The sequence below is a fragment of the Lepisma saccharinum genome, chromosome 10 (genome assembly GCF_977018435.1).
Source record: "Lepisma saccharinum chromosome 10, izLepSacc3.1, whole genome shotgun sequence".
Lineage (NCBI taxonomy): Eukaryota > Metazoa > Arthropoda > Insecta > Zygentoma > Lepismatidae > Lepisma > Lepisma saccharinum.
In genome coordinates this window covers 23,947,929-23,974,671 of record NC_139238.1, presented here as the reverse complement: position 1 = coordinate 23,974,671, position 26,743 = coordinate 23,947,929, and the positions used below count along the sequence as shown (strand labels likewise).

Sequence of the window (26,743 nt, the reverse complement as noted above, 5' to 3'; positions counted from 1 at the left end):
ACACGTTTAATCATGGTTATGCAGTTCAACAAGAGCATGACGTGCAAATTAGTGTCGAAAGAGGCAGGACGCCTTGGCAGCGGCTCACCCAACAGGTTGGTAGGTGCCGCGGCTTGTCCCGAGTTGATATCTTCGGGAGATGAGGCCTACTCGAGAAAAGGTTTAGAAAGATTTGTTCAATTAGCTGCCGAATGTTAACTGGCCAACATGTCCGAGTACCCAGGGCAAGCAGATAAGCTCAGAATTAAGCAGCAAAACATTAATTTGCTTTATTTTACTTCGCTCTTCTGCCACTGTTCAGCAACAAAAGAGTTGCAGTGATGAAAGGAACTAGCTACAGATCTGGGTGTAGCCTCAAAGTGTGAATTGTAGAAAACAGTAAAACTTGAGCTTTAAAATAAAATAAGGTCATTTATATTCTCAGGTATCTGTCCCCGAGTAATAAATGGATATCCCTTGTCCTCAACATCTTCGTCGAGACGAGGACTTGAGAAATCATGAAGTTAAGAACAGTCTACCGTACCTGTAGATGAAGTAGTAGCGATATTTGGTGTAACTAACTGTGTGTGTGTACGTCATACTGTAGTGTTTTACAAGTGACTACAGAGTTGTTATAATTTAATCAAGCAAGCCCGGAGTTTTCGCCCCTGAATCCAGTTCTTCCGATTTGAGAATGAACAAACATTTGCAATAAGATAATACAGTGCTGCACATCCGAACATGGTTGGACGTTGCAGATTGCTAGCCGAAACGTGCCCTCGCGGAGAATAGAGCAAAGAACCCAGGTTGTGTTAGGGATAACTTATGGTAATTAGAAACTTTTGTATTTATCATTTGCAGGCTGGACCCAGCCAAGTGACATCAAGTATTGGACTCTCTTTCACAAAAGTACAATGCTTCTTGGTTGGTCCTTATCTATGAAACTTGATAATATATGCATGCATCGTACATTGCCATTCAAAACTCTTCATTTCGTGCCGCAGCAGTATTCTTCTGCTCGTGGCTTTATAGACTGCAACAGTCCATCTAATTCAATAGCTTTCCGAATCCGAAGCCTCTCAATAATAGCAGAAGCGTACAGTAGTAACAGTGCAACTATCACTTCAAATTATCAACTACAAAACAACAAGATCTCAGAATTTACAGTTGAATTATCATTAGAGGAACTTGTTTACACAGAACATGACTGCAAATTTCGGTGTAAACTGAAGATACGATGAAACTTGGAGATGGTAGAAATTACTTCCAGCACCTCCTCCCGTGCCTACGTCTGTTTTGAAGAACTCGCGTTCCTCCTCCTCTGTACAACAGGAGTGCATTTAGCCTCGACATTTTGTCTACCACTCTTCCCCCGTCTACTCTTTCGTACTCCACTGGAATATTGATTCAATCGAATTTTCATCCCGAGGGATGCAGGAAGAATAAAAAAGTAACTGCAGTTAAATGGAAAATAAATAAATAAGAGAACTGCGAGACTTTGAAGATGTTTGAAATAGCATTCCTTCTCCCATATACAGCAAGAAACATCACTGACTGACTTGGTAAATTAAAAGTAGGATTGTGTGACTCAGCGCATACAATATTTGGACTTATCTTGAAATGCGACATCTTCAAGCTTTCTGATTTCTGATTTGTGCAGTTGTGTGTTAAATAATGTGTTATTGGAGTACTTACAGAAGTAAATTAAACTCTCCTTCTTGGGGAAAACTGTATCCCTCGTCCATAAACGAGTATATTTTCATCAAAAAAAAAAAAAAATTCCCTGACCAAATCATTAGGGTACATCCATCAACATGCGTGTAAGAAGTGGTCACTATCACAGAGAACTTTCACTCAAACTGAAGCATAGTTTGTCCACAACAATTTTTTTTTAAAAAAGGAAAACTTCTCTATTTATAGAATATTTCTCATTTTATACGAAATGACCAAACCATTTTGAATTAAGAACAAACGTTTCAAAGTAAACCAATTCCAGTATATTTTGCAAGGTTCAAACCTGGTGATAAGCCACGGTAGGGTAGTCAGTTAGTACTTGTTGTAGACAGAGATCCTTGCTCAATATGGTGAACAGAAACCAGGGACTTAAGATATTCCTCATTGGATGAGTTACACCTGCTGTAGTGAATTTATCCATTGTTGCTACTGACTCAAAAAAAGTGTATTGTATTGTGCGTTAGCATGCTACAAAAGCCTTATTTTTTTCAATTAAAAAGAGTAAATTCCCCCGACTTCACCAGAAAAATGCAATTCCCTGACTTTACCAGGTTTTCGATATTGGTACACATCCTGTATACAGTTGAGCGCACACACCCCACAGCTCAAGAAGAGTTGAAGATGGTTACTTTCAAACATTGTTTCAATTCAAAGGAACATTTCTTGTTATTTCCATTGTAGTTATCTAAATATGGATTTAGAACCGTATTTTTATCCAACTCTCTAGCCTTCCTAAACTCGATGGTTTATAGCTGCAGCAACACAAGCCTTCCATGTGGCCCTATCCTGAGAAAGATGGATCCAATCTTTTCCTTCCTTACCGATTTCCTTTAGGTCTATCTTCGTCTTGGCCTTCCTACATGTCTCTTACCATCAGGTTTCCCAACAAGAATCCTGTAAACTCCTATTTCCTATCCCATTCGTGTCATATGGCCTGCCCACATAAGTCTTCTTGATCTAATTAATCTAACAATGTCTGGACAGCAATACAAATTGTGCAGTTCTAAATTATGTAACCTCCACTCACTTGTCTCTTCATCCCTTTTAGGTTGAGTTTTAGTTTGGTCGTATTTTTATCGAACAACCTAAATATTTAAACCTTTTAAAACCAACCCTCCAGACCTATACCGTATGATGGAAGCTGCTGTGACCTCCTGATCAGATTCACGTCACTACTCAAGATTTCTTGTTTGTAGAGGGTTGCCGTGTCAACCCAATTTCCATCAATTATATAAATGCAGCTCTAATTTCACGGCACTTCCTGGAGGCTCTTTTCGCAGAAGTTTGCCATGCGGAAATATCATCCTACGCAGTGAATCCAGCTATTACCTCGGACAAGAAACTGTCGTGCATCAAACGAAAAACGACCTGGTTATTCGCAAGGCAGAAATGGACGCCTACGGCACTTAAGTGTGTTGGGAATAGACATTTCCTAGCTTTCCTGTTAGTTTTCATATTATATGTTACAGATTTGGATCCCAAAGTCCATTCTCCAATGGAGTTATGATTGCTGAGGGTTCGTTCATTCGCTACCAGTGGTAAATTCTCAAAAGGTGTGTTGAAATTGCAGTTCAACAGCAATAACTAAGTACAACCAGAACAAAGATTGGTTAAGCACAAAATGAAAGTAATATTTCTCGTTCTTTTTTACATTTTGATCGTACAATTAACCGACAATATACGAGGATAGTTTTTTTAAAGTATTGCATACTGTGCATGCGTGGTCAGTAGGAAGATGGAATAGCTCAGTTTCCCATTGTCAGCGGTTGGCGAGTCAAGAACGTAATGTGCACGTTTCTTCACTAATTTTTCCCTCTTCTAAAAAAACATGCCTCGGAGAGCAAAAATAAATGAGGTCAGGTTGTACTCGTATAACCCTTACAGTAGAAGTCACTCAGTAAAAGGTATGAATTGTAAATGCTTCCCCACACGTCTTGCAGTGTTGATTTTTTTTAAATGTTTGATTTAAGTTCACTTTATGCACAAATAGGCTAATCGAAACTGGACCTAGAGTTTAAAGTGGGATCCGAACCACTGTCTCCACCGGATATCGAACCCGGGACCCCTTGATTAGAAGGCGACGACGTTGTCACTATGCTATCGAGGAGGCTCCAGTCTTACAGTCTTGACGATGTACCCTGAGTAACAACGTGCTTACGGCCACGAGGAACCGTTTTAATGTCCAGCCAAACACGAGGTTCGGCAAAAGAGTGCCCTCCCCCACCGACCTATCCCTGCGGCGAGCTAGAGAAGGAGAGGTCTGTGAACTGGATGGATATAGGAGGAGGAGAAAGTAAAAAAATTAAGCTTAGAGTATTATTTTACTTATTATCTTGAGAATATGAAACTTCCGATGGCGTATAAAAACATATGAACGAAAAGAGGAGAGAGAGAGGTTGAAGATTTTGTTTCTGGTGGGAAAAAGTCGATATTTCCATTTCAATAGCCTGACCTTGCTTCTCCATACATGGAACCGCAACATCGGTATTGTCACGCGAAAAATATTTTGTGTCATCGAGCAAAGTGGTGCTGTTTTGGTGGAGATCGAATGCGCGCCTACGTCACACGCGACCTACGTCGTATTCTAAATGGAAAGTAATTTCCTAAAAAAATATTTTTTTCAATGTATGAAACAAACACGAACAGGCGTCGGCCATGTGGCCTACAAATTAAGATAGTAGGCTAAAACCACAATTAAGGTTTTATTTTAGTTATATTTGCCAGAAAAGTGTGGTGCAATAAAAACACGAATTTTGGGAAAATTTTGACACCAATTTTGGGGAAAAAAAATAACACCGAAAAATCGAGGTCACTAGACATGATGCACGATACATCCTACACATAAATGATATAACTGTATTATTGGGAGGAACGCGTCAAATGTGCAACATTAAATATTTACCCCATACAACCTGCCCAATTTTAGCACCAATTTGATAGGTCGAACACTGAGCCGATCTTTCCTTATTTCCTACAAATATCGAATCGGTTTCAATTCTTGGAAAGACACGAATGATGGAGCGACATAGTGACAAAACGGAGGAGGAAGTCTGGGTAAAAACTCCCATCATCATGTTGACTTATCACCAACCGGGCACCCCATGTGTACACACACAGAGATATATTGGCTCTATCAACCACACTGTGGCACACTACGTCGTCATACTTCACAACATAGTAATTATGAATCACTTATTTCGTTTGTTTTAGTTTATTTAGCGTCGCCTTTCGGCCACTTTGGCTAATCGCGACGATAGGGGATTGTTTGGATGATGGGACAACCACAAAGACATGTGGACAACAGAAGACACATTAGCTGTGGGTCCAGAGCTTCGTTGGCAACATTTTGAGACCTTTGTGCACTTTAAAGTATACAGGGTAGCCCAAAAAAGGTAACCGAATAATTTTCGATAGCTTATGTTTCGGTTATCTTTTTTGGGGCCAGCCTGTATAAAGAATTATGTATTTTACTTCTTTCGATTTTCTTTCAGAGTATTACAAATAATATTGCTGAAGAACATTCACATATCTTCTGGAATTTTAAAAAATCTCCATGTATTGTGAATCACATCTCAAAGGACAAATATATATTTGCGGCCTTTAAGTGAAGTAACCTTACGAGACAACATTAGAAGTAAAGAAATCCGAAATAAATGGAAGGTCGAAGCGATGGTGGGAGAAATTCAAAAATATTAGTTAAAGTGGAATCCATATATTCTGAGGATTTCAGATAGCCATTTGCCTCGAAATGGGAAAATAAATTTAGGAAGACATCGCCCATGGAATCAATTTTTGTAGTCTGAGAAAGAGCTTGGGTTACCCAGACCTGCAAGAACAAGAAATCTCAAAAGAAAGAGGGGGTTAAGATGATGGAAGAGGAATGCCAATATTAAAATATGAGAGAAAACAGAGAGAAAGTGATTATTTCAAATGAGACAAAAAAAATCATAAATTTTCCATGTTAAGACATAAGGAAAGGACCCCGTACAAGAATGTTCTCTACCATTATACGTTCTGCACGTGATACAAACGAAGGAAATTAATTATTGGTCAATTCTAACTTTACACTCCAATTAAAGTTTCAACGTCAGTTTCCACTCTCTCTATAGCGATAACTGACAACCCAGAGTTGCAAAATTTACACAGACGTCGATTGTAATCGCATCCGCAAATAGTTTAACTGTCAAACGCAGCTATTTCAAGATTAGCTGTCTGAGAAATTTCCCCAGATTTTCAAGTCATAACTACTTCCTTGCACGAAAAAACTTTAGAAAATCATTCTCGGCGAAGTCAGCAGAGTTTTTGATATATTATTTACTCACAAGAGTAATCAAGTTATTAATAATAATGGAAAAGATTAATTATACCTTAATTATAACAAGCAAGTCAATGAAAATAACATTTAATTAAAAATCGCACGTGTTCGTCTGCAGGAATAATATTTTAATAATAGGTCGAAGTGATAAAGTAGTCGCCTTGTAAACATGGGGTTCAAACTCCAAAAAGTTTGTCAAAGATTCTTTTAAGTCTATTTTATGTTCACATAGGCTAATGTGCATCTGATCCACTGTGCAATAAGCCTTAATATAATGAGGGCACATTGCACAGTGGTACATATTGCACTTTAAATTGTATGAAGTGAACTAAAAACGATATCTACTACAATAACAAATCAAAAATTCTTGACTTTTTCAATACTTTTTCTTCATCTTTATTTAGTTTTTTCTTAAACTGTATTTATTCGACCCTTATGTAGGTAAAGTTGAAAATTAGCAATAAAGAAAAATATTTATTTAATGAAACCCCCCTACTAAAAGGCCAGTTAAATGAAAACTGAAGCTGTATTTAACAAGAGAATTAGACCTGCTTTATCTATTAATGCATTCTGGAATGCATTTGGCAGACTGGCGAGGCTCTGGTGTGTGAACTCTCAGCCAGTATAATCTTATGTGGGGCTCGTGTTGACCCTATATATTTATGATTGTCCCTTCATCTATCTTACCACCATTTATCCTCATCTTTGCGATTAGCCAAAAGGGGCAGAAAAGTGAAGTAAAAAAACAAACTAAAATCAACCAGTCAGTCATTGTGATAGCAAACATTCTAGACCACAAGTAGAATTACTCGACTTTTTTTTTACTTCCCAGTAATAGCAGTAACGAACTAACGTTGTTTTTCGAACGCAACAGCAGTCTGCCCCGCAAATATCGAAGTTGTGTCCACACACTTTAACGTTCTGGAACTGAGAAACATCGTCGATTTTACTGCCATCTTATACAACATATTACATTCGTTGATGTACGCGAATAGATTGTTCAATTGGTTCGTTATATTTCTGCCACTTTCAGCTCATATCGACGATGGAGATGAATGATTATGAGTGATGAATCAGAAACACATATATGGACGAGACAACACAAATTCCACAAAAGGTTATCCTCGCTGTGGGTGCAGGTGTCAGAGCCTCGTTATCTTGCAACAAAATGTAGACCAGGGTGCACGACGTGGAACAGAAGTTGGCATTTGAGAGCCCTAAGAGAAGGTCACCCTTAACCCCCCTACGTGACTAGACAAAATATCAAATGATAATATCAGTGTTACACTGCCATATACTATGAATACTGAGGCTACCAACATGGTCTATTCATAAATTTTCATATAAGTCATTCTAATGGTAAAAATCTCTCGCCTATGACAAAAGGGCACATTATCTCCCGAAACACCGAAACAAATATTTCACATTACCTTTTTAATACAAATTTTAGCAATAATTATCTCATATTATATACCGGGTGGCCAGAATTGAAGTTACCCAACTCAGATCCTTCTGTAGCCTGTTTGAGGCATCGTAGAACTCTGAAATTTGGTGAATCCACTATGCAGACCATGGGGAAGAGGATGGCGATAAATAAATAGTTCAATATTCCGCCACCAGGCTGAAATGTGGCGCTGTACTTCCATGATGGGTTGTACAAATAATCACGTTAAGTGATTTAGCTGAGTTATTAATTAGAAAGACATTTGTTAGTGGCTGGAAGTTGCGAGAAAAAATCTCTCGTTTATTGCAAGATTGCAAGGTAAAGGCAAATCCATAACCAATTGGAGCAGTTTACGTCATTACTACAATCCATCATGGAATTACAGCGCCAAATTTCAACCTGGTGGCGGAACATTTAACTATATTTTTATCGCCATCCTCTTCCCCATGGTCTGCATAGTGGATTCGCCAAATTTCAAAGTTCTACGATGCCTCAAACAGGCTACAGAGGGCTCTGAGTTAAGTATAATGCAATGTATATGGAACATACCATATTCTAATCTATTATAAAATCTTAAAGCTGAATGCTGAGATAACAGGAACCAAAAATAAATTCTCAAGTTATTGACTCCAATATCTTTATAGCTATTACACACACACAAACACTATATATATATATATATATATATATATATATATACACACAAACACAAACACACACATACCGCATAATTATTTATTATAGTGTGGGCACCCTCCTTCAGGAAATCCTTAGAATGGAATGTCATCCCGACCAGAAATGGGATAATGAAATTATTTCATGACGAAATTAATAAACAGACAGTGACAAAGAACCGGGACCTCTGGCGTCGTAGTGCGCTGTGATAACCACTCGGCCACGGATGTCGGCTACGCACTTCAATTACTTGTTTTTCTGGAGTACCGGTTATCTACAAAAGTTTACATCACGTGCACACTCGTAACAAAATAACCCCTTTATAATTCTGTCTAGACGGTTTTGTATTCAGAAGAACGTGTTCAAAATTTCAGAAAAGATGTAGTGCGGAAACTTCATGAGAAGAAAAAGATCTATGTGCGTATACGAAGAAAGATGAAGCATTTCTTATCTGTGCTTCTCATATTTCAGACGTTTCTAGTTTATCTCAATTTAAAGTTTATATTGGGCTTCTTCCATCTCACTTTTCGCCGTAGATGTAGAGAATTTCTCTTGGGGAGTTAGGGGGAGTTTGAAGACGAATATATACGACACAGAAAAGTAACTTATTTCGTCACTGTAAATTTACACGAACTGTATGAGCTTGCGAGAAGTGGAAGACTATATTGCCTCGGGTAAACATTTGAAGTTTAATACAGAATACAACGGCATTGTCCTAACAACCATGAGCAAAACTTCTTCACGTTAAACTTTCGTTAAACTTTCCATAGTGATATCCCTCATTTAAAAAGATTGGCCAAAATTGTAATAGATCCATTTTACGCAAACGTGTGCTACTCGAATTGAAGTGGAACCATAAAATTAGAAGAGCAGCGGAGGCCTAGTCGATATGGTGCCTGACTGCCTCGCGGGAGACCCGGGTTCGATTCCCGGGGTTGGTGATCTAAGGTGGGAAATTTTTCCGGGCTTGTCCGCATAAAACGGGTCTGGGGCTCGCCCAGCCTCAAATCAATGTGTAGCTTGGGGCAACCCTGGAAGGGGGATGTAAAGGCGGCTGGAGCGTGGTGCTGATCACACCTCCAAAATAATCCACATCCCATGTACCTTCATGGCACGGTACTATATGCACGAAGAACTTTACCTTTACAAAACAGAAAAAGTGACCCGGCAACAATTGAACCCAGGACACCTCGATTACAAGATGGAAGCGAAGCATAAGCAACCAGAGATCCCGCGTTCGAATCCCGGCCGGGGTATGGGTGTTCTTTGAGAGTGTCCCTTCTTCAATTTCATCATATCATTGATCATCCTTGTTTCGCTGTTCTTGTTTTACCCGTGTTGAACTGGCGGGCTTGAAACTCGGCTGGTATAACAATGGCACATTAACCAGAGATCCGGGTTCGAGTCCATGTCAAGCCTACATTTCTCGCTGATATTTCTGCATAGTAGTACATCTCCTGCATGTGTCAAATCACTAGGGTGCGGATTTATAGGCACAAAAAACTTATCAAATAGACACCAAAGATAGGCACTGAAATTAAAAATGCAATAAAATTGGCTAAAAAGTCTGTCTTTAAAACTGACAAGAAACATCCTTACTTAGCTCATAAATCGTACGAGGCACCATCGGTGTACGTACTGATCGACTCCTACAAGCTTTTAGCTGGAAAAAAAATAAGGGGTTGTTTGGCGTTGTTTTCTCCAAGTATGAGTCATCTGTTTTGCTTACCTTGATTAAGGGACATTTGAAATCTCGAAAGAATCCATTGCGACCCTCAAATCTGGCGAACACAAGATCTCGGTCAATTCAACATAAAAGCTTTACCATTCTCAATGTAGGGGGAGCCAAAGGTGCGTAAAAAAACTGAAGTAAACAAAAATTGCAGAATATGTATTCTAGGCACCATTAAGCAAAATAGGCGCTAACCCTCAAAATAGACATTAATATGCACACCATGAAACGAACTTAAAACATTAAAGCCTATATTACTAGAAAGCGATAAAAAGGGCAAATAGGCAAAAATCCGCACCCTAGTAATCATAACATACGTTGAACTCTGGACTAGAGATTGGTGCGGGTTACCAGCAGATACAACGTTGAGGGCTACACGGGTCGATGGAGACGATTTCTATTGGTAAATGGGGAATATCCCTAAACATCCGAAACTGAATCTTCTCTCACTCAGGCAAAGCTGACAGAAACGAATGGGTTGCATAAAAGGAAAACTAAATCCAGATGCATTGAGCAGGAAACGTAATGGGTTTATATTTGCATTGCCCGATAGAACGTCCGCTTTGTACGTACGGCCTGTAGTCTAAAGAACAATGAAAGAGTTATCTGTACACAGGTGTTTTGTTTTCCGCATCAGGCTATTGGATAAATTTTACTTCCGAGTAACAGGTTTGCTGACTTTGATGTCCAACCAACTGTAATAATGTTCTTCAAAGCAGTTCGGTTAGTTTCTCACGGTCTCTTAGTTCAAAAGATATCACCAACTGGAAGTTCATGAACTTCTGTAAACTATGTACTCTACTGTAAAAACGAAACCTAGTTATCTTCATGGTCTAGCGGTCAGAATTTTCTCCTTGGTTATCATATGAAAATTCAACAATAATTCCGGTTTCCTCGAACTCGTTGATGATTCGAACCACAAATCTCTCCCGTTTTAATATTTGGGATCCACTTGAACTTGACAATATTCAAAATAAGACAATGACAATTGGATCATTAGGTATAACAACCACCGCTGTGAAATTTAGTACAAAGTGCGGAATGAAACAACTATTGACCAGAAATTCGTGGCAAAGCTTTACAAAACTTTACTTTTGCATAAGTACCTGAAGTAAATCATGATTTTTTTTCTTTCAAATTTTGATTGACTGATTGATTTTACTTTGCTTTTGGCTAATCGCAAAGATGAGGATGAATGGTGATAAGATGAAATAGATGAAGCGAAACTGACAAAATAGAAACCCCACATAGGATTATACAGGCTGAGAGTCCAGACGCCAGAGCCTCGTTAGTCTGCAAAATGCAGTCCAGGGTTTACTACGTGGAAGTGAGGTGGGTATTTGGAAGTCTTACACTCTGAATATTATTCCGAAAGGAGGAAAAGAACCGTAATTGTGTATTACAAGTAGTACAGTCTCTGACACTTCTGCGTTGTAGTAATTCCATTGAAAGTAAATTAGGGCATTACAACCCAAAAGTGTCCGTGACTGTACATAACAAAACATAAGTTCTTGATTTGATTTACGGAGCTTTCAGACCGAAGCGACAAGTGTCACTTAGGAAACGAACCTTCAGAAACAAACACAACATATCATTCCTGATACAAGCCGAACATGTTGTTTTCGCTTGGACTTGATAGCACCGTATTGCCTCGGTCTGGTGGTTGCGCATGCGTGTTGGCAGTGTCGCTTTGGTCTGAAAGCTCCCTCACACAAGCATATAACAACACATTACTAATGTTCTTTTCTCTATTGCAGGTTTCCCAATGCCACTTATCACAGTTTTTGTGTTCATGACGTTGGTGATGCTCGGGGTAGTGATAAGACTGTGCTGCACCTGTTGCAGTAACCAGTCCTCCAACGCGACGCCCAACTGTCCGTCAAGCAACTGGCCCCCAAACAGCCCGACCATCAACATCAACCAGTGTGTGGAAGACAGTGACCACAGGATGATGTACCAGTTACAACCGAAGAGGCCCAGCTTGAAAGACGGCGATTTGCGTCCATCGTACTTTTTTCATGAACACGAACAAACTCAATCATTACCTTAACCTTTGGACTTTTACAAAAGTACTAGCCTTTCAAAAGGATAAGGTTCGTCTACACAAATAAATTATGGCGTCTTTCCGCTGTGATGACCATACGACTGATTCTTAGTAAATGTGTGGATGTCAGGATAATGTGATTTACGCACAAGTTAATGGCTTATTGCTGTATTCATGAGCGTACTATGCACAAAATATGCCACGCGTTAACAAACATTTTAGTGGTGCGATACAGAATTGGCTACAGAAATTAATTTTGACTCTTATACCACAAAAACGAACACTATGTGTGTAAGAAGAATTGTATTACCGGTTCGTTCCTTATCGTTGGTGCAACACAAGAAGTTATTGTATTTTTGTAAAGAGTATTTGAGAAAATAATAGTGTTTTCTGACAATTTGTTTGGTAGAGTTTTGTTTTTAAGCCCATTTTATGCACTGGAAGGCTAATCAGGACTGGGGACCTACAGTTCTACCTCCACCTTGAATCAAAAACCAGGGACCCCTTTGATTGCAATGAGGCGACGTTACCACTACGTTATCCATCAAGGAAAGAAAAACGAAAACTGTCCCATAACATGTCATGATATGGAATGTTCCATTTGGAACAAAGAAAGGGGAGAAAGGTCTGTTCCACTTTCTGATAGGGGAGGAACTGTGATAATTTACATTGACGTTTCTTTACATTTTTATTTATTTTTCTCGAAAATAGGACAAGGTCCCAATGTTTTTTTTTATTTCCTTGTTAGTACAAGTACTCAGCTACAAGATTGTATACTTATGTTGTTTTTTGTTTTTTTGCCCTGCTGTTGTTTTGAGATAAGCCTAATTTGCGGATTTCGCAATTTCTGAGTATTTAAAGGGTTACACCTGGTAACAGCCTCAATATCCTAGTAAAGTTAACTTGTCCAAATAGTGAGCTCAATGCCTAGTAATCAAATCTTTGGGGTTCTGTTGCTTAACCCAGATGGAAGGCCTGTGTTGTTGCAGCCTTAAACCTTCGGGTTTAAGGGGGCTAAAGGGTAAGGTGCATTTATTTCAATATCGCCCGAATGGGCACTGCTATTAAAAAAAAACTGGGTGTATCAAGAGTGTGAATTTCTCCCCATGTTGCAAGTGGAAGCGTTTTTTTGTATATTCAATTCAATTTTCCTTTATTAAAGGGCGAGGTTCAGTCTGCGGCTGTTCTACCACCGAACCCCGATGGATACATATTTAGTATAAATACTAAATACATTCTACATACTAAATGTTTGTAAAATAACAAGCAAAGAAGAAAGAAACATAAAGAAGACACAAAAAGAACAAATACAAAATTGAAAACAAAGGCTCGTCTACATACTAAAAAAAATTGAAAACAAATACACAAAGGATACACAAAGTAATTAACACAGTGCTTGATTGATTTAGTTGAAAAATATGATGAATAAGAATTTTCGGAATCCCATGTATTCCTTATGGGGAATCAACTTCAACATCAAGTTACGGCTAATCAAATGGAAGTTCGACTTTTCCGCTGGTGAAATGCATCTTCAAACAGCACTCTTTCCGTTGATATCATTTTCTATTCCATCGGAAGTTTGATATTCCCAACATAACAAATCAAATAATACTCCCACAAGCCCAATGCACTTCTCCTTGCCTCCTAAGGCCATTCTGGCAATGTTGCCAAACCTGATGCGCATAAAAGAACTAAATGTACGAAGTGCTTCCTAGAGTAATGTTAGTTATTACCATTAACTCTAAATTGATGACAATTCATTCTTAGTTTTCACCATCTAGATCCAGCGGCAGCACTCATCTCATGGTCGTATGAAATCGAAAATAAAGGATTCCATGATAACAACATTATGCCAATTTCACGTCAACACGGTGCTATAAAAAAGTAACTGGGGAGGGTGGGACGACGCTGCCAATATAACAATATCACGTCACGTGCAAAATGTATAATCATGGCCAAAGTTGGTCTATGTGGGCCGGAACCAGTAATGGCATCATAGTAGGGCAAGGGGGACAGGGCGCCCCAGTTCACAGCCAAACGAGTGCACGAAAGAGCCAGATCTGCTCCAAGAGAGCTAAGTTGGCAACCCTGCCACGGGGGAAGAGCTTGGGAAGAGCCCCGTGGAGTGTTCCGCATGCCCTTAACCAAAATATTAAGGGCCGAAAACATGTAAAAACTGCATTCTGGACACACTTTGTTGGCGCATAACAATGGAAAGCAACATGTCCCACCACAGCAAGAGAATGTTTATAAGCAAGGAGGGTTATACAAATAGTATATGGAAACAGAAGTTTGAGGTGTTATTGTTTTCCAAAGATTGACAGGTACTTAACTTCCCTGTCATAGGACTCAGCTATATGAACTTCACTTTCTCATAGATAAGATATCAGGATGCTCCTATACTTCGTTGGAGATTTATATTTTGTTATTTAAATAAAACTATGAATATTAAAGGAAAGGATTATTTCATAAGAGATAAAAATTAAGGAATGATATTTATGTCTTACTTGCAAATTACAGAAAGCCAGAAAGGCAAAAGGCTAAATTGAAAGCATAGCAACCCTCAGACAAATAAAAAAAAATGCCTAGTTACAGTGTCAACAAGCTCGGATATAAAAGCGGGCCAATTTCGACAGCTAGCTAGAGACCACTTTTAATAACCTTACTAGAGACATATAGGGTCTTCACCCCATATGTACTCTGCCCAAGTGTCCCGTCAACAGGGTCTTCACCCTTGAGACGTAGACGGAGCTGTCTGAGGATCATTGCGGAAAGTTGCAAGGGGGACGAAGTCTTCACCTAAACCCAACCAAGAGCTTTCGTGCGATAATCATCAGTGAGTCAGTAATAAGGCGACCCAAGGTCTTCACCCAGGAGTACCTGATTCTCACCGCTAACGAGTCTTTAGTATTTTTTAGGATTAAACTGAGTTTAAGATCAACGCAAATCTCTTCTCGGAATAGCGGTATAACAAGGGCCGATGACACACTAAACCATTTATGAAGACAGCTAAATCATCTCAGTAAATAAACAGATGATATAAAAAACTGTTCGAAGATAGAACAAGTAAATTCCGACCTGTAACTAGGTGTTAGTCCTGCCTTACTGAGAGTCCGATTCAACGAGTAACGATACCTGTGGATGTCCAAGGAGCCGGCCGCGGGTACGTGACAAGATACAACACTCCGAACATACTCGTACTTCACTTTTCATGAAAAATGAACGGTTGACCTTGAACTTCGAAATTTTCTACAGTAGAGGGAAATTTTTTTCAGGGTCTCAAAATTGCACAAAATTCATTTCTCATGACCTACTTCAACATGTAAAAATATCACGGTGGTCAAAAAATACAACTATCCAAATATCACTTTTTCCTTCGAATTTGGAAATAATTGCTCTTAAAATTTGATTGATTGAATTAGGTGATTTTACGTCGCTTTTCTGCCAGTTTGGTATGATGAAATTCATGAAGGGACACTCGCAAAGAAAACCATGCCGGATTCAACCTCGGGACACTTTGCGTCGTAGCGCGGTGCGCTAACCAATGTACCACGGCAGCCTTAAAATTTTAAGTAAGACATTTAGATGAAATAAACTAGTAGGTATTTTAATCCAGTCTATTGTACAAAACAGTATCACTGTGGTTCCTTAAATGGGCAAAATGAGATAACTATTTGATGCTCTAGTAGGTAATAGACATCATCCTAGTTTCTCCAGGGGGGAGACGACTGTCTCGCTGAAAACGTTTTCTTTCAGGTATGGTGATTAGTGTCTTAAAAGTTACGAATGCAAAGTCATGTGGAAAACTGGATGGTTTGTTTTATCTTACGACAGTTTTCTACCACTTGTGGCTAATCGTGAAGATGAGGATGGTTGATGATATGAAAATTGATGAAGGGGGACTCGGAAAGAACACCCGTGCCCAGGCTGGGATTCGATTCCGGGACTCCTGGCGTCGGGGCGCGATGCGGTAACCACATCACCACGGAGGCCGGCGGTTAATTGTATTAACAGGGAAACTTTCGGCTCCACAAATTCTAGCTGACGGCCATGGTGAAAATACTATGAATAGCACCATGCCATGCCTGCTTTTATTCACTGATGTGGAGTCTGGGCGAGGAACAGGACCGCTTGTGCCGGAATATTTACGACAAGAAGTACCGTTGGACGTTACCCACCTCGGGAATCGAACCCGGATCTCCGTTATGGTAGCCATACACTCTACCAATTGGATCATCGCGGCTCAATCACAAATTACCTGGCAGAGGAAGTTCCCCGTGCATTTAGAATCATACCATGAAGGCACATTTAAGGGATGTGGGGGTAGGGTCCCACACATTCTGGTTATCGGCCATTTTGGAGGTGATGTTGTGAGCACCAAGCTGCGGCCGCCTTCCCCCCCCCCCTCCCCGCGTCTCCATCAGGTACGCATTGATTTTAGGGTAAAGTTTCTTAAATTAGCAAAATAGTAATAGAATGAATTACTCAAGTTTAGTCTCGTAAAACAAAAAAACGTAATAAAAGCAGCAGCGTTTCGTAACAAATTAACAAGGGCAAGGTAGGGGTGTAGACAAGCCGTCCAGCGAAACCTTGAAAGGGCCTGAAAAGGCTGTCGCCACAGAGTTTAATTCCATTACACCAGGAGCGTATATTCCAGGCTAGTTAGGCTACCTGCGAAGCCTGAAGCCTAGGAAGTAAAATACTGAAGAAAAATTTATTAGAAACTGAATTAATCTGATTTTAAAAAGAAGATAATGGCGATTCTTAGGAGTTGGCAACCTGACTACCGTTGGGATAGAAACTTGGCTTTCTTCAAGACGTCAAGAACGAGCCTATTAGTCTTCTCCCTTCCTACATAGCCCAGAAACAGGTGTCATAGTGAGCTAGTCCAGGTTTTCGTCAGCATACGCCATTGCATTACACATACATCCACGAGTTTAAGTGACCACCCAGAAGAGACATTTTCCAACTGCTCTTTCCATAGGGACGAGTACACTGAAGTAATCAGTGATCCACGTACATTAAAAATAACACAACGTTCCAGATTGTGTACACACTGTCTCGGGAACATCTGGAGCAAGTGGAAAAAAAAAACAAGTCGCTGCGCAAATAGTGACTCGGGCGGGCTCGACCAATATACTCGCGGGATGGAAAGCGAGTGCATGGAGGGGAAAACGCGGCAGCCGCTATCGGGATATTCTGAACGCTGCTGTGCAGACAGTTCCATTCTTATCCGGCAGGCACATAATACCAGGGTTCTTACAGGTCCACGAATCCATCAATTCTAATGGGTTCTATTGCGTTCCGTAAAAGAACCGAAACCTTTCTCCTCGCACAATTTGAATTCGGTCCAAGCTGCGTATTGTTTCATTTCATTACCGAACTGAAATACTTTAAAGATAAAAAAAGGTTCTTGACGACCCAGAACCCATTTACTCTTTCTGATATTCTCTCCCGGACCGGAATTGAATTTATTTAAAACTGCTGGACCTTTAACAGACCTGCATATGACAGGGGCATACAAAATTTAGTGCCACGCTACAACAAATGCCTGAACAACGATGGTGACTATGTCAATTACCCCTGAAGTTCTTGTTTTTGGCTAATCGGAACTTACTTTCTGGACCTGCCTCGTATTTTACTACCATAGACAGACGCATCAATACTTGCTAGGTCTTCATAAGATTTTACTATTTGTTAGTTTCCGGTTTCTTCAATTTGCATTATTATTATTATATTCTCGGCGTTAAACAGTTAGATACAGTGAATTGGCATTGCAATGAGATTTCATTTGGAAGGTCAACATGACCACCAAATTTCATCTTTATAGCCCCATAGTTTCTGAAAGGATAAGGACGAACACGTTTGTCACATAAGGACACTTCTGTCAGCTTTTGATGATCGGCATCCTAAAAATCAAGGACATGCATTTGCTTTTTCGAAGCGAGAATCATTAAAAGTAGGCTTTGAAATGCGAAAATTAAAGCTTTGAAGGTTTCCACGATCTCCTCCCACCTAGGAATATTGGAAGATGTTCTTTGCGCGAAATGCACCGCACCCCTGAATCCAATTAAACGTTTTCTTCTTCCGCTCTTTGATTATCCTCTGCTGATTGCTGCTTTATAGAGGGGGAGAAGCTATGAACCATCGACTGCAAAATGCTTTCGGACTCTGGCGTTGGCAGTCCCTGGCCCTCTAACTTTCTATTACGTGAAAATATTGCAAACATACAAATGGATCATTTTTTTGTGTGCATTGCACTACACTCAAGACACTTTTTATGCTAGTGGCCGAAGCCAAGTGCTTGAGAAGCGCTCCATCCAGCTCCTCATCGCTCTCGAAACGTTGATCGCCCAACGTCCCCTTAAGTGGTCCAAACAAATTACAATATCAGGATAAGAGATCAGGGCTGTAGGGAGGATGTTCCAGCACAGTCAAGTGCATTTTCGCCGTCACATAAGCGGTTTTAACGCGCTGCTGTCGTTAGGCTTGTTTGGGGCCGTCGCGCACGATCGCTAGCAAACGTTTCATGACGCACAAACTATTGGGTTTTCGATAATGTTTCACTTCCTAACTGCCTGCTTTAATCTTCACCAAATTTAACAATAAAATGTTGTGTAACAGAGACTGGTACTCATCGTGCTCGCTGCAGACAAAATGGTTGGAAGGTCAATTGGGAGGTCAGCGCATAGTGTCGCAATGCCACTGTCCCGTGGCTTTCTAGATCCAAATTAGCTACTTCATCTCGAGCTCCTGGTCAACAGCGAAATTTTTGGAGCTTCCATTCGGGATCGAACCCGGGACCTGCCGCACCAAATGCAGTGGTTTCTTGCCCACAGGAAGCCTAAAACTTACAGAAATTATCAGGTACATAAAAAAAAAGCAATACATCCAAGTCCAGCAAGATTACGAATGGAGGATAAAGTTAGACAATGACCTCAGTTCGCAAGCAGATGGGCAGAAAGCGACTGCATATGTATCCCAATGATTCTTCTTGAGGTACACAGGCACTAACTCAAGACTTCAAAGTATACGTACGCGTATATCAGCAATGAGTTTATGTTAAAATGCAGCAAACATGCGAGACCCTACATGCAAAAATGTAAACAAAAGGTTTTAATTTGATTCTCCCTCGTAATTTTCCAACCGTAGAAATGCACACATCAGGAAAATGTAACCCAAGCGATCTATAATTAATTCAATCCCATCCAGAAACCTAACAAAAACAGGAATGATACACTGATAGTACCCATCCTGCCATCGTCTGGGAAGTTGCGTGCAGAAAAATTCTGTTTGGAAATTCTTGGAAAACTAGCTGTTCGCGTCAACAATTCCATTAATCATAGTCCCATCTTCTACGACCTCCTGTTCTAAATGAAACGTCGTTGCCGTGACAACTTCACTTCCCGACAACCAGTCTATTCAGGTTTCAATAGTTAGAAGCTTCACAATAACGCCCACTTCACTTGGGACTTGAAAATAGGAAAAATATAGAGCCATGGTTACATGCAGGACAAGAGACACAAAATACGATTCAGAGAAGACCCAGGATATTACTAGTTCCGCCCCCCTCCCCCTGGAAGCAAGGACAATGAAGAAACAGATGACAGACATGTCCTTGAGACAAGAGTTATACCCAAGTCAGATCAAAGGCATATTTCTGCTACGTGCCACGGAAAAATATAGGGGGTGTGGAGGTATGGCCCTGTACATTCTTAATTTCCAGTAGAGGGGTGGTGATGTGGTCAGCACCAAGCTCCGGCTGCATCGCCCCAGCTTAACGCTGGAAAGTGTGAAAATAGATTATCTCCATAACTAAAAGGGTGTCTTTTCAAAATTTTATATTTTGAAAATAATGATAACAGGAACAAAAGGAGAAAAGTCCAAGTAACCCTTCCTTTGATAAGGTCGCCCTGTAAACTGCTTCATTCACAAACAACACGCGGAAATTTAGATTAAATTATATCATTTAAGAAAGATATTTACAGAAATTATAATTACATGAAGGTGTACTACAAAATGTGCTAATTGGGATGATTCTTGTTTCACGTACCTAGGCTTTACTGCTCCAGAGATATTGATTGAATAAGAAGTATGCAAGAGCAAAATTCACTAGGCGCCAAAACATGGCTGCCATTTCTAAACGAGACGTGAAATCCTACACATTATTCTTATCAAAATGGTTGAGCGACCATTACTGAGCCTCTTCTGTGGATTCTGGATTGGTTCTGTGGATTGACCCAGAGCAAACAATCACAATTATCAGTTACAGAAGATGTGTACACCCAATATCGAACTGTGTGCATTCAACATACCTAGGGTGACCACAATATTTTGGCCCAAAACGGGACATTCCAAGGTGTTTACTTACCCCCCCCCCCTTTGGTGCTAGGTCTAATTATAAAATTATTGTTATTATTAACGTATTTATTCACATAAATGATACCACGTATTTATTCACATAAATGATAATCAAAAACAAAAAATGAAATAATCAACCTTTGATGTTAGTCCTACGCCGAAGTTGAAGAATGTCAGAAGTATTTATTCAGGGTGGCTACAAACAAGCAGAAATGAGATTCCCTGACTTTTCCAGGTTTTCCAGGACAAAAATTTACATTTTCCCTGACAATTACAAACTAAACTAAATCGATGTTTTTGCAAATGGAAATAATAAACTCATACAGATCCAGGTATGGATTTGTTAAGTACCAATATTATCTTCTATGAAATTGACTTAATTTCTCTATTCTCTATGATTTGAATTCAAACTGTAAAATAGTGAATCTGGAAAATTATTACAATTCACAAGCTAGGGAAGGATTACGAAATTTTGTCATACGCAGTAAGTTTAAAATAAAATACTTCATTATTTTTAAAGTTACGACTAAATGAGATAAGAGTGAAGAGTGAATGATTAAGAAATACAATTTGTAATTTATCAGTCTCCTTATACATTCTCGGTTTTACACGTTGATATTTCCACTGAGGTTTGGAACCCTCTGCTTGCAAGAACCATGAGTGCGGACACATTTTTCAATGCATAAAGCTACTTCTCTCTTTTCTGTAAAGCAAACAACTTGACTCTTGCATATAAGTGAAACAATTGAATCTAAGAAAATAAAGTGTCATATTTCCTTACATTATCAATGGGATTTCTGCTTCAGTACAGTATATCTAAGTGAAGTACTGTGAAACTGACAACATGCAGTTATACCATTACTGCTGACGAAAAGGGTATGTAGGTATTAGAAATTTAACGCAAGGAATTTATAAAATTGCATTGTATAGGTACCTGATTTAGCTAACCACACATTAAAACAGGAACACACTAATAATAAAAGCTTCTGAAAGTTCATATACGAGGGGCATCCTGAAAAAAGCTCCAATGGTGCCTATACGCAGCACTAATGGTCGGAGAGCGACTCACACACATGCAGGCAGGAAGAAGTGGCATGTAGCTGTAATCTGGTACAGCTGCAATGCAGCCGTTTTAGGACAGTTCTAGGTTAAAGATTGCAGCTCTCATACAGTCTCCCACCGACTGCGATGTAGCCTACATTGCACGCTCAGAATTTGGCACAGAGCCACCAGCAATCGTGTGAGGTGTGCAGACCGGACGTCGTGAGTGATAGTATGGTCAGACGATGGTGCAGACAATTCACGGAAGGCCAACCGAATGTGCACAACCCCATACAGCTGAGTACACACGGGCCCTTTGCATCACTTCAGGTGAGAGATCTTGGACCACTCCCTGTGCAGCCCTGGCCTTCAATGTACAGACTTTCATCTCTTTGTTTAACTGAAGAGGTTTCTGGCAGGACAAGGATTTGACAGCTACACTGTGGTAGAGATAGTTCCAGTCTTTGCTGTCAGACACATATACCATGGGCATACAAATTTAGTGCCTTGCTACGACAAATGCCAGAACAACGGTGGTGATTCTGCCGAGAATTAGGTTAGGACTCACTGTTACTAATGCAATAAATTACAACTGATATTCTTGTTTTATTTATGCCCAATCGGTAGGGACCTTGATATTTTTTTTATTTTTAATTAGTGTATTTTCTTATTTTTTACTATAGCCTACGATGTTATTTTTTCCAAAATTCACAATTTTCATTTTAGCGCATTTTCTGGCAAATATCTGAAATTATACCTTCATGGTGTTTTTAAACTACTGTTTCAAATTGTAAGTCACATGGCTTACGCCTCTTCGTGAGAGTTTGATATCTTGAAAGTTATTTTGGGAAAGTTACTTTCCATACCACTTTTTTAATTTTAAGGTAAGGATTTTAGATAATGGAATTTTCCCCGTATATACTGAAGGATGCATAATGACCATAAAAATCAATCTCACATGACAGATACCGATATATTATGGCACCAAAAATTGGCATTATCTTCTTTTTTTTTTGACTTGTTAGGGTTATGTTTCCCAAAATTCGCGTTTTTGTTTTAGAACATTTATCTGCCAAATATACCGAAACTTAATACTCCATTGTGCTTTTAAACTATTATATTAAATTGTAGGTCACATGGTCTACGTATTTTCGTGACAGTTTGATATGTTGGAACAGATTTTTGAGGAAGTAAAAGTAAAGTGCTCCCTGCACTTTTCAATGAAGGTGTATAGTAGGGGTGTGGAGTTAGAGCCCCACACTTTCCTGATCAAGGATGAAGGTAGGGGTGATGTGATCAGCACCACGCTCCTGGCTATCTTTATCCCTCAAAGTTTCCACAAGGTATCAGCTTCATATGATGCTGGGTGGGCACCGGAGCAGTTTGAATAGGTGGAAAACATCCCGGTTCTCCCCCGCAGGGTATCGACCCCGGGTCTCTCGCATAGTAGTCAGGCGCCTTAATGACTGACCTCCATTATTACTCGCTCGACAAATGCTGATGGTGCGCACTTAGCTTGGTAATTCAAAACATATCTCGTGTGACAAATACGAAGATGTGGGTCCCGTGTGACGGTAGATACGCAGTCGATCTCCTATTAGAACCCTAACACTTTGCTCTGTGATGCAAATGGTTTTGATAGAAGTTGAAAAAATCTTGGGAAATGCATGATTCAATGTGGCTGTCGGAATTATTCAATGTACGTATAACTCTATAGTTTACTCTTGAGTAAAATGTTGGAAAACTTGCATGTTCTATGTACACAAACATGGCTTAGAAAAGACAAGAATGTTGGATTTCATGGAATTTTTCGTTGTTTTAGGACATTTCTTAAAAAAAATCGCTAAAAACGCCAACAATTCGCATTTTATGCCAAATTCGCATTATTTCCATATTTCGAACGGACGAAAAATGTGTCCAGACATCACTGCACATTCCTAAACATAAATTAGAAGAAATTACGATTTTTCATGGTTTTGGCGTTTGCGAAAAATCAATGTCCCTACTAATTGGAAATTACTTTCTGGCCACCCCTCGTATAAATCAGTAGATGGAAAGTGAAAATTTAGCAAGGCTGGCAGAGAAAAGTCAATTCTTGAAGAAAGTGATTTGCTTTTATGACTGAATGATTCGAGTAAATACGATATTAAAATATTTACGTATTTATTATTAGTATTTTATTTCATAATATTGGACATTAACTTCACTCAGTGATAGATTAATGACCATCTTTCACGAGTTTAAACAGAAAGGACAGAGACTGGCGTTAATTTCATTGCAATACTAGTGTTGCAGTAAATTTAAGGTTGGGAGCATGCACTTGCCAATTTTTATAACGTTCACCAATGCAGATTTATGTTTCACTTTTTCGTGATAGTACTTGGTTGGATTCTTCTTGATATCTATGAATAGTGCAATGTCATTGTAAACGTATGTTAACTTGTGCGAAACCAGTAATACGTCAGGATGATGAAAGAAACCTTCGTAAGCACTGCTACATTAAATAAGGTGAAGTGAGCCAGAAGAGTAATAAAATTCGAAGAGCATATTTGCATAGTGCCACAGTTATGACAATTTACCTCCAAAACTGCAAATTACCTATTTTTCGTAAAAAAAGAAAAATGACATTTTGGCTTCCTCGGTTCGGCGTTCTGAATTGTACACTGTTGCATGCTATGATGTTTAGCTGCAAAATAAAACTTATCCGAAGTAGATTGCTTCCATAGTGCCCGAGTTATAACCATTTTCCTCCAAAAATGCTAATTACCTATTTTTCGTAAAAAAAAAAATATCACATTTTGGCTTATTATTCAACTTGTATGGTACCCAAGAACATAAAACATGTTTCATTCTCTTGAGAAATGTCCATTCTTTGAAAAGAATACTAAAGTTTGTGCCTTTTCCCCAAAATAGCGGGAGAAGAGGGGGCAAACGCCAGATTTTTGTTATTTTTACATTGAAATTCGGGGAACGTGCCCCCAGCCCCCTTTCCTCGGTCCGGTGTTCTGAATTGTACACGGTTGCATACGCTGATGTTTTTTAGCTGAAAAACAAAAGTTATCCAAAGTAGATTTCTCCCATAGTGCTCGAGTTATAACAATTTTCGTCCAAAGACTGTTCGAATTTAAAATTCCCGCCGAGAGAAATTTCTCTCTCTCTCTCTCTCTCTCTCCTCCTGCCATCACTGGTTTCTGGCGCCGTGGTTGTGTTGAGCATAAAAGGGGCCTAAAAGTTGAGGCCGAAACTTACGAACGAGATTTCCTGTTCCCGTGCAGAGTTCCATAACGATATATTTAAATAAATAAATAATAATAATAAAAAAAATTAATGAAGACGAAATTCCCTGACATTTCCCTGAATTTTTTGACACCTCAAATTCCCTGACTTTTCCCGGTTTTCCAGGTCTGTCGTCACCCTGTTATTAGAAGAACCAATCCTCTTCAGAATATCTTTATTCTTCGCCAACCGTTCATAAAACTCCTCGAAAAACTTACCCCAAATATCTGACACACAATGCGCGATTTTGTCTTTTCAGTTTGTGCCAAGACGCAGGAATTTAAATTCTCGTTGAAGGTCCGTATTAATCAGTTCCGGATCTACAAATCTTGGGCTCCCCCCCAACTACTACCTACAGTACCTCTACGCGCGCGCGCGTGCGCATAATGTGTGTGTATGGGTGTAATTATTGACCTCATGTTGACAAAGTCGCATATAAGGGCCTAGAGGGTGATTCAAAAGTCCCTTAACACCCCCTATAATAAGATAAGGAGTTAGGCTGGGTACAATTGGTCATGATAGAAACAGGTTAGGCTTAGGGGGAACCACATTAGTGTGTTCCATGCGAAAGTCCGCCATATTGAATTCAACTCAATTTCTTTTAAAAGAAAATGTATGATGTGATGTAGATATGACACTATTTTCTCACACCTGGAAAATGATACATTTGTTACAATCATGCAGACTTTTTCCTGCATTTCTCGTAAAATTCTAGCCTGACTTGATTCTAGTCTGACTGCCACGCGGGAAATCCGGGGTGTGTGATCAATGGTCGGAATTTTTCCGCCTCGCATAAAGCGGTTCTAGGGCCCACCCAGCCTCAAATCAAATGGTATCCGGAGGAGGATAAAGAAGGCAGCAGCGTGGTGCTGATCACATCACCTTCAAGATGGTCGACACAGAAAATATGTGGGTCCCTACTATAAATGTGCCTCCATGGCAAGGTGTCATGCACAGGATAATTTAACTTTACCTCTATATATTAGATTAGTTTCAATACCCTTGAGTAACTACGTTTATATTTTACATACGCATATACGAACCCTCTGCTATGTCAATGGCTGAGGGCCCTTAAAGGCTTACTTGTCTCCGCAGTGCGGGGTTTTGCGAGTTGTAGATCCGGCACTGGTATTAATACCACACATGTACCAGGTGGTTATAATTAAAGTGACGGTGTTCAGAGTGGTACAGCACGGGCTGTAATGAGAGTAGCAGTCTGAAACTTCGTAGATATGCTAATGAAGCAATGCGCTCGCGAATTATGCAAAAAAAAAAAAAAAAAAAAAAAAATAGTTCCAATTCTCGCCACCAGGGTAAAAAACGGCGCTGTAAGCAGTCAAAACGTGGAATTTTCCATAAATCTGACGTCAAAGTCGGTGAAATTGCCTAACCATTGTGTGAGCTCCCTGGTTGTTGTTGGTGACGCTTGTTGCTTTTTCCTTTAGTAATGTTCATGTAATTCGAATAGTGAAATTGTAGCGATATTTTATTACAAAGAGTATTGTTTTCTGCGATTTATAGTGTTTTTCCTGTAACTATACCAAGTTTTGACTGCTTACAGCGCCATTTTTTACCCTGGTGGCGAGAATTGGAACTATTTTTTTTTTTTTTTTTCATAATTCGCGAGCGCATTGCTTCATTAGCATATCTACGAAGTTTCAGACTGCTACTCTCATTACAGCCCGTGCTGTACCACTCTGAACACCGTCACTTTAATTATAACCACCTGATACATGTGCTACGCTTCTTGGTCATGCTTATTTACTGCTCTTATAAATAACGGAACGTACACAAAAAATACAATCCCAGACGCCAACTAACTTAACGGTAACAGTAAACTGCTGTCTGCTCGAAAGTTATCAACGACAATGCAACATTTGGATTGTTATGAAGTTCTTGAAACGCAGTCCAGATGTTGTCACAGTGTTGCAGTTACGCTAGTTCAAAATTCCATCAACATTTTATTTCATTAAATGTCTCTCAAATTTAGACCTGGTTTTTACGTTAACTCCCAGACTTTTATAAAACGGGACAAATAGTGACTTTTTAATAGCATCAACGGGACGACCGGGACTGTCTCTGAAACGGGACATATGGTCACCCTAATTACATACAAAAATATCCCAAATACAGTACTTTTTT

At 39.5% G+C, this 26,743-nt stretch overlaps 2 protein-coding genes across 5 annotated transcripts in view; one reads left to right on the top strand and one right to left on the bottom strand.

Moving 5' to 3' along the window:
• Positions 1-12,251, top strand: part of LOC145994252 (uncharacterized) — a 31,379-nt gene extending 19,128 nt beyond the window's left edge. The window contains exon 2 of the mRNA XM_083130355.1: positions 11,637-12,251. Within this exon, the coding sequence (XP_082986481.1) occupies positions 11,637-11,929 (293 nt within the window). The 3' untranslated portion in view covers positions 11,930-12,251. The remainder of the gene's footprint in view (positions 1-11,636) is intronic.
• Positions 1-26,743, bottom strand: part of Pi3K68D (phosphatidylinositol-4-phosphate 3-kinase catalytic subunit Pi3K68D) — a 418,322-nt gene that overhangs the window by 152,139 nt on the left and 239,440 nt on the right. The gene's annotated exons all lie outside the window — the stretch shown is intronic.